This window comes from Callorhinus ursinus, unplaced genomic scaffold (assembly GCF_003265705.2).
Source record: "Callorhinus ursinus isolate GAN/ISIS: 27379988/994484 unplaced genomic scaffold, GSC_fseal_2.0 scaffold9, whole genome shotgun sequence".
In the NCBI taxonomy this organism is placed as follows: Eukaryota; Metazoa; Chordata; class Mammalia; order Carnivora; family Otariidae; genus Callorhinus; species Callorhinus ursinus.
Genome location: NW_027397071.1, coordinates 30,523,179 through 30,538,106, shown reverse-complemented (window position 1 = coordinate 30,538,106; position 14,928 = coordinate 30,523,179). Strand labels below are relative to the sequence as shown.

The following is a 14,928-nucleotide window of genomic DNA, read 5'->3' as shown; positions in this document are numbered from 1 at the left end:
TCAAAATGAAAATTACTCTCAGTCTGGTTGCTTCCCGCAGTCACCATGGAAGACCTCTATGGGCGGTGGACTTACCAAGTCACAAACTAAATCCTCTCCTGCTCGACCTCATTACAATGGGCTCTGAAAACTACCTTTGATGAAATTCCTCTTGGATTGCATCTCACCACTAGGTGGGTCTTCCAAACTCTCTGGCTTCTCATTGTCAGCTTCTTTCCATTCTTGATTTGCCCTGTATGGCCCTTAAACGCTGGTGTTTCCCAGCGTATTATACCATCTTTCAGCAATACTTATCATTTTGTAGAGGGCATTACAAAGTTGCAAGTCAGCCCATCTCTTTCCATGGCATTAACTACCTTATGCTTGTGACTCCCAAATCTGGGTTTCCAACCCCAATCTTTCCATCCAACCTCTGGACCAGACCTCCCCTTGGGTCTTAAGCTTTCCATGTGGACATCCTGCTGGGGCTTCAAACACCCACTTACTAGATCAGTAACCTGTCTTTCCATATGACTTGTTTCTGTATGTGTTCCCTCTCTTAGTAATTGATATAACCTAGTCACCAAGAAAACTAGAAATCTTTCACTCCTCCTGGTGATCTAAGAGGGAATGATACTTAAATGAAAGTAAAAAAGTTGGTTGGAGGGCATCTACCTTCGGCTCAGGTCATGTTCCCAGGATCCTGGGCTAGAGTTCCACATCGGGCTCCCCCTGCTCAGTAGGGAGTCTACTTCTCCCTCTGCTGCTCCCCCCGCTTGTTCTCTTTCTCAATAAATAAATAAAATCTTAAAAAACAAAAAACTGGTCCACTGTTGAGTGCCTTTGGGGTTGGGGTACCCAGTTTGAGTAACATGAGTCTCTGTTATCAAAGCCACCAATAGCCTCCGTGTGACCAAGTCCAAGGGCTGCTTCTTCCTTCACCTTTTAACAAGATAGGCCTCCTTTTTTTTCTTAAGATTTTTTTTTTTAAATAATTTATCTATTTGTTAGAGAGAAAGAGAGTGAGAGCAAGCACAAGGGGAGCAGCAGGCAGAGGGAGAAGCAGGCCCCCTGCTGAGCAGGGAGCCCAATGTGGGGCTGGATCCCAGGACCCTGGGATCATGACCCAAGCCAAAGGCAGACACTCAACTGACTGAGCCACCCAGGCGTCCCAAAATAGGCCTCCTTCTTGAAACACTTTTTTCTCTTGCCTTTCACTAGATCATACATTTTAGTTCTCTTCCTATTTCACAGGGCTCTTTTCAGTTTCCTGTCTTGCCTTGTTCCGTCTCACCTCTAGATGTGAGAGCACCTTAGGCTCAGTCCTGGATCATCCTTCTTTTCTATGAACCTTATGTTTCAAGGTGAATTCATTAAGTCCCATGGTTTAAAATACCATTTTATGCTAATAACTCCCACATTTATATAACCAGTCCAGAAGTATTCCCTGAACACCAAATCCTTGTACCCAATTTCCAACTTCAGTGTCTAACAAGCACTGCAAACAACATATTTCTGGTACATTTTCTACCAAGATGGTGGTCAACAATTCCTGCCATGCCAGTGCTGCATGCCGCTCCTTCCATCATGGGGTCTATTTCCTCTCCCTTCTGGATCTGGGCTAGCCTTGTGCCTTGCTTAGATGACGAGAAAGCCTCCACTTTTTTTTTTTTTTTCTGGGAGCTCTGAGCCACCACGTAAAGAAAGGTACAGCTACACTGCTGGAGATACCATGAATAAAGAACCCCAGCCAGCTCCCGGCTAGTGTATCTATCCCAGGTAAGGCACTAGACTTGTGAGTGAATTTATAGAATCCCAGTTGAGCCTTTATAAGAATGTAGAATGATCCCAGGATAGACCGTCATAAGAACTATGAAGCCAAGTCTAGCCCAATTTGCAGAATCATGACAAATAAATAGTCATTATTTTAAACCACTAAGTTTTAGGGTGTTGTGTTATGCAGCAACAGATACCTGAAAAACATGTCCATAGGAAACTCTTCATTTCCTACCCTCGATACTCCCCACCTCCCATAATTTGCCCCATCTCTTTAAATTGCAGCATTACCATTATTTTTGAGTAATCTCTGCACCCAACATGGGGCTTGAACTCATGACCCCGAGATCAAGAGTCATATGCTCTACAGACTAAGCCAGCCAGGCACCCCAAATTGCAGCATTATTAATCCAGGTGCTCAGGTCAAAGGTCAGCAAGTGTTATCATTTCAAATTTAAAATATAGTCCAAGTCCAAACACTTATTACCAATTCTACCTCTATTACCTTTCTTTTTCCTTGCTTGCTAATTTTCTTAACATTTAATAATCTTTAAATTGGTTTAGATTCATGCATTACATTTAGTGGCCGTGTCTCTTCATCTCCTTCAACCTGAAATAGTTTCTGTCTTTAACTTTCATGACCTTGGTATTTAGACTACAGACCAGTTATTTTGTAGAAGATGCCTCAATTTGTCTTAGTGATAAATTCAGGTTACGAATCTTTGTTAAGAACATCATGAAAGTGGTGTTGTGTTCTTCTCATTGCATTCTATCAGGAGGCATGTGATTTCATTTGCTTTGGTACTAATGATTTCAACTTTTTCTTTTTTTTAAAGATTTTATTTTTAGGTAATCTCTGTACCCAACGTGGGGCTCAAACTCACAACCCCAAGATCAAGTCACATGTTTTACCAGCTGGGCCCAGCCAAGCACCCTTGATTTTTTGTTTAAGGTAGTATCTGGCAGGATTTTCTGCTATCAAGCTACTTTTTTCCTCCTTTGTAATTAATAAGTGTTTTGTAGGGAGATATTTGAGACAATTGTCAATATCCCATTCTTCATCACATTATTTGTCCATTTACATTAGCATTGACTCATGGTTTCTTATTTTATCCAATGATTTATAATGTTATTATCATTACTTATTTTGATGTTGAAATTATTCTGGATTTGGCCTGTGGGAGCCCCTTCAAGCTGGTTTCTGTGCCTTTTGAACATGTCTCAGCTCAGCTGTCACCTGCTCTGAGAGGACCTCCCAGATGATGCTATCTATACCCTTCCCCATGGTTTAGCTCACACATGCCCTATTTTATATCCATGGTAACTAGAAGTACCTAGGTTTCCATGCTTCTATTTTACCTCCCCCAACTAGAATATGAATTCTTTGAGAACACAGATTTTGTTTTATCACTATATCTCCAGCACCTAGAATAGAAGGTACTCCAATAATTACTAAATTAATGAGTGAAAAAATAATCTCCACTCTTAACTTTGTTATTTAAGAAATACTAAGAAGAACATGGAGTTGTGGAAAGAACATTGACTGTGGAGCCAAACAGCCCTGGATTTTTATTCTAAACAGTTGTGCGATGTTGAATCATTTACTTTATTCTGAGTTTGTTTTAGCTCTGCTTTCAGGTAGGCTTCATAAGATTGCACTTAACAACTATAGACAGATTTGCTTCTTGGTTTGCTTTTTTTCCCAAAGTCAAAAGTGTGTATATTTATCCACTGATGCAAGATAAGACCAGAGCCTGGAACTTTCTGCTCCCTTCTGTATTACTTAGGTGAAAAAGCAGTACCTGTAAGACTTGACTTCTACTTTATACCATACACAGAAATCACTTTATAATGAATTATATGGCCAATTGTGAAACTAAAGCAACTAAGTTTCCAGAAAAAAAATAGGAGACTATCATCATGACATTGAGATAAGCAGAGATTTCTAAAACAAGAGACAGAAATCACTAACCACAAAAGAAAAGATAAATTAAAATAAAAACTGTTTATCAAAATAAACCCCGAAACTCCCAAACAGAACCAAAACACTTCTTAAAAATAATTAAAACAAAACAAAAATTTGCCATTATTCTGGCCTGTTCCTAGTTTGCCAGTGTTTGACCTTGCACTAAGAGCAACATGCTGACCAAAGATGTGTAATCACCTCATGAAAAGGTGTGCTCACCACGAAAAGACTTGGAGGAAACTTAGGCTACATACTACTTAGGCTACATATGATTCCAACTATGTGACATTCCGGAAAAAACAGTACAGAGACAATAAAAGGATCAGTGGTTGCCAGGGTTAGAAGGGGGAGGGAAGAGGAAGAGATGAGTAAGTGGAACAAAGGAAATTTTTAGGGCAGTGGAACTGTCCTGTATATCACACTGGTGGATACATGACTTTATGCATCTATCAAAACCTACAGAACCAGGGTGCCTGGGTGGCTCAGTTGGTTAAGTGTCCAGCTCTTGAGTTTGGCTCAGGTCATGTTCTCAGGGTCATGAGACTGAGCCCTGCATCTGGCTACATGCTCAGTGGGGAGTCTGCTGGAGGATTCTCTCCCTCTGCCTCTCTCTCTGCTAGCGCATGCACTCTCTAAATAAATAAAATCTTAAAAAAAGAAAACCTGTAGAACTGCACAGCACAGAGTGAATCCTAATGTAAACTACTACCTTTAGTTAATAATGTTTCAAGACCAGTTCATCAATTCTAACAAATGTACCACACTAATGCAAGATGTGAAAATGGAAAAGTCTGTACTTTCTGCTCAATTTTTCAATAAATCTAAAACCATGCTAAAAAATAAAGTCTTTTAATTAAGATAAAATTTTAAAAGTGAGTTTTGAATTGTTGTTTTTGTATGAAGTGATAATATGGTATCTGTAAAAAGTAACTTTTTCATTCCTGCCTTTACCAACCTGTCAGTCTGACATTCTAATTTATATATTTTCAGCAACAGGTGGTTTTCAGAGTTTAAAGGAAAAAAAAATTGACTTCATAGGATTCAGAAAACCCAAAAGCTAAGTTTATTAAAACCTTAATTTTATTGTCTGTATAGTTGACAGTCTGAAAGAAAACTCAGTGTTATAAACTATAAATGTAGATGATACAGCATATCTAAATTCTTTTTGATTCTGAGTAAATTCTACTCCAAGTAACCACATAACCAAATTTTATTTTAATTAATGAAATGAAAAGCCTGCTTCTGCTTTTTAACGAGACTTCTTTAAATGTAATGCCACTATTTCTTATGCCTCGCTGAAGGCATAAGAATGGGAAACATGCTTCCCATAATCTTTAGGAAATGTTACACTATAAAAATCATCCAAGCTTGAAAAAAATTTATCTAAAGAATATGTCAATCTTCTTTGTGATTGATAAATGCATCAGTCTATCCAGAAATGCAACTTGATCTCACAACTTGAAGTAATGTTTCTATAAAAATTGGTACACATAAAAAAAGTATTTTAGGTATTTACTTCCTATTGAAATACCTGAAACTTCCAAAAAAATAGCACTACAATTGAAAAACTTTTATTGTTAATAGCATATTTCCACCTTTGCTTTTTAAAAGTAATGGAAATATATGAGAATATATCAGGAAATAGGCAGAATTATAACTTAAATAAAAACAATGACAGCATAAAATTTATAAAGGTGTAAAATTAGTCAAACTTTGTTATAATAAAAACACAAGTCAGGCTAATGATCCACTTGTTCCAAACAGTATTGAAGACAGAACTGGTACATAGATACACACACACAACATTTTGTCCTAATTATTTCACCTTGTACAGTGGTCCTCATTAAAAGAGAATGAAAAGTACAGAAAAATATTTTTAAAATCTCACCAAATTACACACAATCACAGGCTTTTGCCGAGATTTTTCTGTAGGAGTGAAAATGATAAGCAAAGATTGTGAAAATCCTAAGAAAATAGTATTAATTAGTAAGGTTAACAAGAATTGTATTTTGGCAAATTGAGATCTTAGGTGGCTCAAACTCCCTTAGATGTTCCTCCGCATCAGAAGGGGACTCTGTAAGTGTCTCTAAGCTCAAGGGAGTGGGAGATTCTTTTCAGTACACTGGCAGTTTTCCTGTCAGTGATTGGCTTTATTACCATATAGATGTAGCTTAATCTGAAAATGTACTGCTGTATGTTGGAAAGGACTATTAGACTGTGAAAATTCCAGTACAAATGCACTGAGACATTATACCCAGCCTCAGACTATTCTTAAAGAGAGAAATATTCCCTATTAAAGTTAGTCTTAAAACAAAAAATGTGAACACTCCATACCTCAAAAATGCAAAGAGAACACTGAAAATTACATGATCAACACGATTTTCTTCAGCTATCTAAAAGTATGCTTCTTTTGTCCTAAAAAAGTCTATTTACAAAGTATGCTTCCATTGCTTTTTAAAAGACATATATCAAATGTTGTCATTCTAGCAATTTTATAAAAAGATTGATATCCTTTCAAATATTTGTCATTATTAAAAAAGATTAAGAGGCTGTAAACTGTCATTGGTGGGAAACAGCACGTGATCTCAAGGGAAGAAACATCTCACTAGAGTTTCCACACGTTCCTCCTCCTCCTAACTGCAGCTCTGGTGGCAAAGGAGGAGCCCCGGGGTCCCCAGGTCTGGGAAGCGTAGTTGAAGAGAAGGTCGGATTTTCAGTTCTGCCGACTTCAAGAACAGGCAAATTCAGAGAAGACTCAGTAGAAAAAAAGGGGGCCGTGCTGGATTCTCCTTCGGGATGGTATATGACAGTGGATGCTCTCAGTTTTTCAGAGAAATTACTCTCATTGGAATTTGATCTAGAGAAGTTGTTTGTGGCTCCATCTGGGAAAGGCTCACAGCTGCTACATTTCAGTCCTACAATAAAATTGTATTCAGATGTAAATGAAAAAGTAACTTAAAAAATTGAACACATACCCATCTTATAAGCTAGTTACCACACAACAGAGATTTAAACAGCAATTTATAAATTCTGTCATAATCCATTTCATGTTTCATTTGCTTTTCCCAACAACTATGAAGTATACCACTATTTTTATTTCTTCGATAAGGAAATAGTCTTAAGGAAGCTAAATGACATGCTATAATTCACATTTAGTTTGTATCCTTATATACTTAACCACTGAATGACCTAGAAAAAATTAAGTAGCCCCTAAAATTTTTCATAAAATAAGAAACAGCTGTCACAACTAATATTCTTTAGCATTCTGGCACAAAACGTATTACCCAATAAAAAACAAACTTTAAACAGAGCATATGCTAAAATTCTGAGTTAATCACTACCAATTACAGATTCTTGAATCCCAGGGTGTTAGACATGTCAGAGGTCCCCTGGGATAGCTTCTTACTAGCAGAAATGAAAAAATAGAGGCCCCAAACAGTCAAGTCATGCCCAATATTCCAGAACTACTTCATGGGAAAGTAAGAACTATAACCCAGGTCTCCTCTTCACATTAAATAACGTCCCGGTTCTCAACCTAACAGTTCACTTAAATGACAGTGGTTGCTCAGATCAAAGAATTTAACCATATCCAATGGGTACAGGTAACAATTAGCCTTGGGGTGAAAGAATAAACACACACAAATTTTATCTTTCTGTTAGTCTTAGCAAATATTTAACCTAACTGTCTAAAGGCACAGAACCTCCTGAGCTGACAAATTTTATGTAAAATCTGAGAAGTCTATAAAGTACATTTATATGTCATTTTTTTCCCCACTAGCTTTTCAACTTCACAATACATTCAGCATTTCTGTTCCATGCTATAGAAACTATTTTCTTGAATATGGCTCAGGAGGGGAGACTTCCAATGATTCCCAGTATGGACCGACAGAGTTTAAGGGCAGAGCCCTAAATTACTCTCTTCTCTACCCCAGTGCCTAGAACACCTGGGGTAGAGCTACATCATATGCACATTTATCTTAAGTGCTCTAGAGAAAGGCACAGGGAGAGAGGGGGTTTGCGGGGAGAGGAGGATTTAAACAGTGCAGGCAATTCTCTGTAGTATTTCTCTGAGTGTGTGTTCCAGGGTGAGGGTGAAACACAGGAAGTGAATTTGCTATGCCATTAATCAACTTCCATTCCCACGTCTCTCTCATCATGCCAGACCGAGTGTGACTCTAGTGTTTAAAGTTATGGATAACTTCTATAACATGATTCTTACAAGCATATGCCAACCACTTCATTCTGTGATCAACTGGTGGAAGAAGAACCATCAGAGTTGGACTTACTATAAAAAGACTTTGCCTATATATTGTTCTTCATGTGTGATGTGTATTTTCAGGGGTTACTTCTGAATAGATTGATCTTATGCACACTTCAGAAACAAACTCATGTGTATACCGGGATTTCATTAATGTTTTGTATAAACGGTACTGTTAAATAAATACAAATACAGAACACTGATATTCCACTTTTCCAGTGAAATGACATAAGATAAAAAAAAATGTAAATCAAATATAATTCTGAAGCTGAAACTTTTTGAATAAAAACAAAATGATCATTTCTGTTTTTTGTTTTGTATTTTACTTTTGTTTTTAAAGATTTTATTTATTTATTTGACAGAGAGAGACACAGCAAGAGAGGTAACACAAGCAGGGGGAGTGGGAGAGGGAGAAGCAGGCTTCCCGCCGAGCAGGGAGCCCGATGTGGGACTCGATCCCAGGACCCTGGGATCGTGACCTGAGCCGAAGGCAGATGCTTAACGACTGAGCCACCCAGGCATCCCTTGTATTTTACTTTTAAAAGCATTGTCACATGTAAATGAATTCTTGGACACCAAAATATCTTACCTTTCAGATGTTCTAGTTTTATATTTCTAAGTTTCAGCACTTCATCTGTAATCTTCTGTATCAGGAAGTTCTGTGTTTTTTCTCGCCGAATAGATTCAACCAGTGTATCTAGTCCTTTGGGGTTTTCTTGTAAGTAGTCTAACAATTTTCCGGCCCTTTTTCTACTTGATGTTCGGCAAGAAATTTCTTCAGTGTCTTCTCTACTGAGTATTTTTTTTGCACGTAGATGATCAAAATGTCTCTCAGCTATGATTTTTTCACATAGGTATACACGCAGATTTTCTAAAGCCTAAAAGACATAAAACTGTGCTTCAGTGCTTTTTTTTTTTTTTTAAACCCTTGAGGAAATCACATAGGTGACTGATTATTAGTTAGGAATCTTAACTGGTGGGAGAAAACGTACTCAAGTCAGGAGGCTCAGGACTACTAATATCCATATTATTAAGACGAAGGGCCAAGTAGACAGAAGTCGGTCCTAGACTAAACATTCCTTGCAGTTTCTGTCCTGCTTTAATCTCACCTTCACACCTATAAACCAAGAGGAGGCTATTGTGAGGAGGAAGCTGGTCAAATCTAAAGGGCCTGGGTCTGTGGAAATAGGGAGGTATGCTCAGGGCCTCCACCTTCAGGGGTAAAGATGAGAGCAGAGGCTTCCATACATTCTAGTTACCATTTAGCAAGGAATCCAGGATTAGTCAGGATCAAAGAGGGTAACTTAGTGAGGCCTTGTAATTTGTAACTTTCTCATGTTTGTTAGTTTTCCATTCTCCTCGAGTAAAACCATGGAGTGTCTTTCCTAGAGTAAAACCGTAACAGTCCATAATGTATTTATCTTTGGAGTTAGTTGGAAAGACTATACCCTAACTCTGTGAGTCAGATGGTAGAAGGGAGGTGGGCGTGGGACAGGGGGAGTACACTAAAGAAATAGTGAATGTTGGAAGAAATTAAAGAAATGAAGAAAAGGAAATCACAGAAAAAAGGCTTAGATCTGAGAAATGCCCCAGGGAGCTTATTTGGCAGAAAGCTGATCTGGGTTCCAATAAATAGCATTAATAATTTGATGCCAGTGACTGTATTCTACCTCTTCCATTTACTAGATATGTGATCTTGGGTAACTAACTTAACTCCTTGGTGCCTCAGTTTCCTCATCTGAGTATTATGAGGAATAAAATAATGTATGTAAAGTACTTGGAAAAGTGCCTGGCAAATAGTAAGTCATCAACAAATGTTAGTGATGAAGATGATGATGACTAATTTGACTTACATTTATCATGATGAGCTAAAGGCAATGGAAGACCTTAGAAGTATCCGAGTACGTGGTGGCAGGAAAAGTAGGCTGGGTGAAGGGTTCCTACAGTTCTCAGTCCACTGAACTCCCACATTCATTTATTTATTCACAAAACAAACATTTCATATATCTAAATACCTAATATGCCAAGTGCTGAGCATACAAAGATGAACAAAACTTGAATCCTGTACACAAAGGGCACATGGTCTAGTTGGAGAGCACATACAAGACACAAGCCAATAATTTTAAGACAATGTGATATGACCCAGAAAAAACAAACAAACAAACAAAAACACAAGTACTGGGGAAGCACAGAGGAAAAACTAACTGTACCTCCGTGACCTGGGAAATTTACAGAGGCTACACTTGTAGCATGAAGGTGCACAGAGGGGAATACTAACAAGTCTGGGGTAGCTGGGATGCAGGGTGCATGTGAAACAGTGGTAAGAAATGAAGTTGAAAGGGAAACAGTTTGGATTATGGAAGAATTTTTTTAACATGTTGAGAAACATACATTTCCCTGTAGCCAAAAGATTCATCAAAGGTTTATAAATAAGAAGCAATTAAAAAACTTTTGGAGAGGACCGGGGGAGAACCATAAGGAGACTGCTGCAATATTTTACGTAAACTATGCTGAGTGCATGAATTTAAGCTGTGGGGGTGGAGAGAATAGATTTCAAAGCTGAACTCCTTGAAACAACTCATCCGTTGTCATCTCTACTACTTATATGCTGATGATCCCCAAGTTTGTGCATGTGATCGAGACTTTCTCCAGTTAGAAATCCCAAACGTACTTCAAATTCAACTTGTCCAAAACCAAATTTGTTATCTTTGCCTGTCCTTTTCCTCTGATATTCTTAACTCATTTGGGAGTACCACCATGCGTCCGATTGTGCAATAAACCTACAACTCATCCTCCACTTCCTCTCTTTTGCTCACCTGCCACCTCTGATCACCCACCCACCAAGTCCTGCCAACTTACCCCTCATGTTTATCTAATCTGCACCTTCACTTCATTTCTATCATTAGCACTGCCTTAGCTCAGGTCTTCATCATATGTTGCATGGACTATTAACAAACAAGACACCTAGCTGTACTTCCTATTTCTTTCCTCCTGCTCAAATTTCTCCTTCACACATCTATCAAATCTTCCAAATTTTCAAGAGAAAATGGAAATCTGAAGTGTTATGTGAATTCTACTAATACTGAAATGTTGTCAGTTAATTTTGTAAAAATTTAAAACTTGGTGTGTTCCACCAACTTAAAAGATAAAGTTCCTTAACTTTGGCAGAATAGTAGAGAGGTCAGAGGTGTGGCTCTGGATCAGGCCAACTTCAGTTCAGATCTTATATCTGCCATATACTCCTGTAAGAGCTGGGGCAAGTAACTTAACCTCTCTAAGCTTCGGGTTATTTATAAAATAGTGATAAATACTTACCCTGCAGGACCGCTAGAAGGACTAAGTAGGACAGTGAATATGAGGACTTGACACAGTCTCTGATACACAGTAAGTACTCAATAAATAATAGCTGTTTGATAATGGCAGACAGGGTACTTTAAAATATGGATCCTACCTATCTCTGGAGCTTAGTCTATCACCACCTCTACCTGTCCTGGTACTTTATGTTCTACCTAAAAACTGCTGTTTGTCACTCTATAGTTCTGTGTTGTTACTTTGTCTGGTTTTCTCTTCTCATGCCCTAAGTCCCTATTTTTCATTTACGATGCATCACAGTGGTCATCTCCTTCAGGAAGCTTTGCTTAAACTCCCCAGAAGGACTTAGGCACCCCTCTCCTCTGTCCTTATAGCACCCTGTGCATTTATTTCACTTGTCTATATACCAGGACTCCACTTATCTCCCAATTCATTTCCACTCTGTGTCACTATTATTTTCAGTCACGAATAAGCTCCTCACTGTCAAATCTCATACCTGTCAGTCTTCATCTTACCTCTCAGCAGCATGGATGCGGGTGACCACTCCCTCCCTCCTTGAAATACTGGTTTCTTGTCTTTTTTTTTTTAGATTTTATTTATCTTAGAGAGAGAGAATGAGAGATAGAGAGCACGAGAGGGAAGAGGGTCAGAGGGAGAAGCAGACTCCCTGCTGAGCAGGGAGCCCGATGTGGGACTGGACCCCGGGACTCCAGGATCATGACCTGAGCCTAAGGCAGTCGCTTAACCAACTGAGCCACCCAGGCGCCCTGGTTTCTTGTCTTATATGAATACCACACTCCCCTGGCTTTAGTCCCACCTCTATGGCTATAACCTTTCGCTTTTTAAAACTCCTCTATGATCAGAATATAAAAGTGGATTTCCTGTAGATATTTGGAAATAAGGACCTAGAGCTGACAAAGAAGGAAGTCCAAATATGTGTATGATATTTTTAAAGCTTTCTGAGGTCATCAACCATTTTGAAAATAGCATGAAAAAAATTTCTAAGAAAAATAATGTGCACGTACTTTTTTTCCATAGACCTCCTGAAACCCATTCATGATTCCCCATGGTTATGAATTTCTGATATAGCTGTAAATTGAAATCACGGAGATGAGTAATATCAATGAACTGATAAGAAAAAAAATGAATAAAGACCTGGAAGACACTCACGACTGTGTTTGTGTACAGGTTTTATATTTATGCTCACTTGTAAGCTCTCACAGTCTTTTGTTATCAGCTGTAAAATGGGGATGACAATTATTTCCCTTAGAGGCTGCTGTAGAGATTAAATGGGAACACTGCAAATTGTGTGACAAAGAATCTGGACCACCACAGGCCTAGCTTTTATTTATTTATTTATTTATTTTTAATTTTGTTTAAAGATTTTATTTATTTATTTGAGAGACAGAGAATGAGAGAGATAGAGAGCACGAGAGGGAAGAGGGTCAGAGGGAGAAGCAGACTCCCTGCTGAGCAGGGAGCCCGATGTGGGACTCGATCCGGGGACTACAGGATCATGACCTGAGCCGAAGGCAGTCGCTTTAACCAACTGAGCCACCCAGGCGCCCCCAGGCCTAGCTTTTAAAGTTCATGGTTTCACTGGCACAAATCTTATATAAGACAACACTCATTTATTCTATGGTAGTTATCAATGTCCCAGTCTTATCTCTAATAGAATACAAAGCAGAGGCCTGACTGTCCTTTTTTTTTTGTTTGTTTCTTTCTAGGCCCAAGAACAGTACTTTCCATATATTAAGTGCTCCATAAAAATCTGAATGAGGAAACTAAGGCACAAATCCCAGTCATATCCAGTTTCCTTCTGCTAATGAGTCATGCCAATTTTAATTATGTAATTATGAGCACAATGTAATAAACCTTTCAAGGGAGGGAAAGGGGAAGAGTTTAAGGTAGATGAACATTTAAAAAGCTGCTGTCTTGTCCAGTTCACAGATATGATCCTGTATAAGTACTAAGGTGTTAAACCGGAACTCATTTTCTGTTGAGTTTCTGTGTTTAATTTGAAATTACATAAAGATATTTCAGTGGTACTCATATAGATCTCAGATGGCAAAACAAGTAAAACCTTAACAAGCATTAAGTATTAAGATTTGGGCAGTTCTGCAGCGTCCAAGCAAAAGACCGTAATTTAGGTGCTGAATATTTTCAGCATTTACCTGTAAATTAATTTTCGGCTACACCCCCCTCTCAATTTAAATATGTGGGCGTTTGCTTACTAGGGGAATTCCAGGTTGTGCTTTCAGCTGTTGAGCTTCCCCCAACCCCCCCTTATAAAAGTGTCACGTATTTGCTCCACTGCTTGGGATTCTTTAACTGGTCCAGCTTTTGCTCCAGGTTGAGCCAGCAGCCTAAGGATTCTGACTCAAGGATGAACCTGGGCAGTCGATTCCCAACAACGCAGCTCCAAAGCGCAGCGGGGGTAAAAATCACCAGTGAAGAGCGGGCAAGAAGCTGACTGCGAAGAAACGCTCCACTGGACAAGGTTTCAGGAACCCAAGCCCCGCTTTTAGCGATTTTAAACGTGGATTAACAGGTCACGAGGGATCACTTCCACCAAGGTCCCTCGGGTGCAGTCCTGCGGTGCCTGGACCTTCCGCTTCTTCCACCCGAAGGCTCCTCTTCCGACTCGGACACCCACTCCGCGTTTCCGCTTTCCTCGCCCGCGGGGCCGCAGCCTGCCCCTGCCCACCCTCGACCCCGGGCCCTGGGCGGCGCCCGGGCAAGGTTGTGCTACTCACGTCCTTCTTCACTTCTGTCAGGTCCTCCTCGGTGAGGGACGGCGCGGTGGGCTCCATGGCGGAGGAGGGAGTAAGTGCTTCTTCCGGGTCCGGGAGCTCCGGCAGCACCGCCCGGCCGGGCAGCGGACTTCGGCCTCCGGATGAAGGGGGAGAAGGGCAGGCGGAACGGGTCGAGAGGAAGAGAACTGCCCCTTCTACAACACAGGGGCTTAGGGATGAAAGCGTAGAGCTTCCGGCTCCGCCTCTGGGGCCGAGGGCGCTGCAGACCTAGGCGTCCCAAACGGGGTTCCGTGTCGCGCTCCTTCCTCTCCAGGAGACTTAGGCGCAGGCCACGCCCTTCGACGAGCCTGGGCGAGCCTTAGAACCCGCCCCATCCCAGAGGTAGCCAATCGGTGCCGGCCCATGGGCCAAGCCTGTCCCTGCCCCCTGGCCGGATCCTCTCAGGAGTGGCTCCGCCCACAGCCCCCGCACGTCATTTGCGAGGAGCAGCAGCTTGGCCTCCCCATAAGGACTGGTTTCCGTGGGTGGGGCCCGTTGCTCCTCCCGCCGCACGCCCCGCCTCCGCAGACTGCTCACCGCTTCTCAGTACCTCTGGGTTCTGCCCCTTTTCCCAGACCTTGCCCTACAACTTCCGGGTGCTGCGTTATCCCTCCGAGGTTGTTAGCTTATTTGCTCACGTGCAGATACGGGCGCATGCTCATACACAACACACACGCAGCTTAGCTACAATAGTAGAGGAATTTTTGAAAGAGAAAAACCGCCTATGATCCCCTCGTTTTAAGACCAAATTTAACGTCTGCGTACCTTTTGGTCACTGTTTTTTACAATCCTATTGCCTTTTTCATCTGTGTGAAGATACGTCTAGCTTACACTTCTCACAG

The 14,928-nt window shown here is 40.4% G+C and overlaps 1 protein-coding gene across 2 annotated transcripts; it reads right to left on the bottom strand.

The window, feature by feature from the left end:
* Positions 1 to 4,761: 4,761 nt before the first annotated feature.
* On the bottom strand, positions 4,762 to 14,381 carry BCL10 (BCL10 immune signaling adaptor). Of its 2 annotated transcripts, XM_025872109.2 has the most exons (4): positions 14,048 to 14,381; positions 12,317 to 12,380; positions 8,569 to 8,857; positions 4,762 to 6,636 (listed from the first exon to the last, which is right to left on the bottom strand). In XM_025872109.2, the coding sequence occupies exons 2-4, from the start codon at positions 12,347 to 12,349 to the stop codon at positions 6,281 to 6,283; spliced, it is 678 nt and encodes a 225-aa protein (XP_025727894.1). In that variant the 5' UTR covers positions 12,350 to 12,380; positions 14,048 to 14,381; the 3' UTR covers positions 4,762 to 6,280. The 2 variants fall into 2 exon arrangements, with proteins under 2 accessions (XP_025727894.1, XP_025727893.1); XM_025872108.2 differs by lacking the exon at positions 12,317 to 12,380.
* Positions 14,382 to 14,928: the final 547 nt, after the last annotated feature.

Excerpts from the sequence above, each read along its gene's own strand:
- BCL10 (XM_025872108.2), bottom strand. The coding sequence starts at position 14,104 with ATGGAGCCCACCGCGCCGTCCCTCACCGAGGAGGACCTGACAGAAGTG. Across the intron at positions 8,858-14,047 it reads TGACAGAAGTGAAGAAGGAC|GCTTTAGAAAATCTGCGTGT; the intron begins GTGAGTAGCACA and ends TATGTCTTTTAG. Across the intron at positions 6,637-8,568 it reads AAAACTAGAACATCTGAAAG|GACTGAAATGTAGCAGCTGT; the intron begins GTAAGATATTTT and ends ATTTTATTGTAG.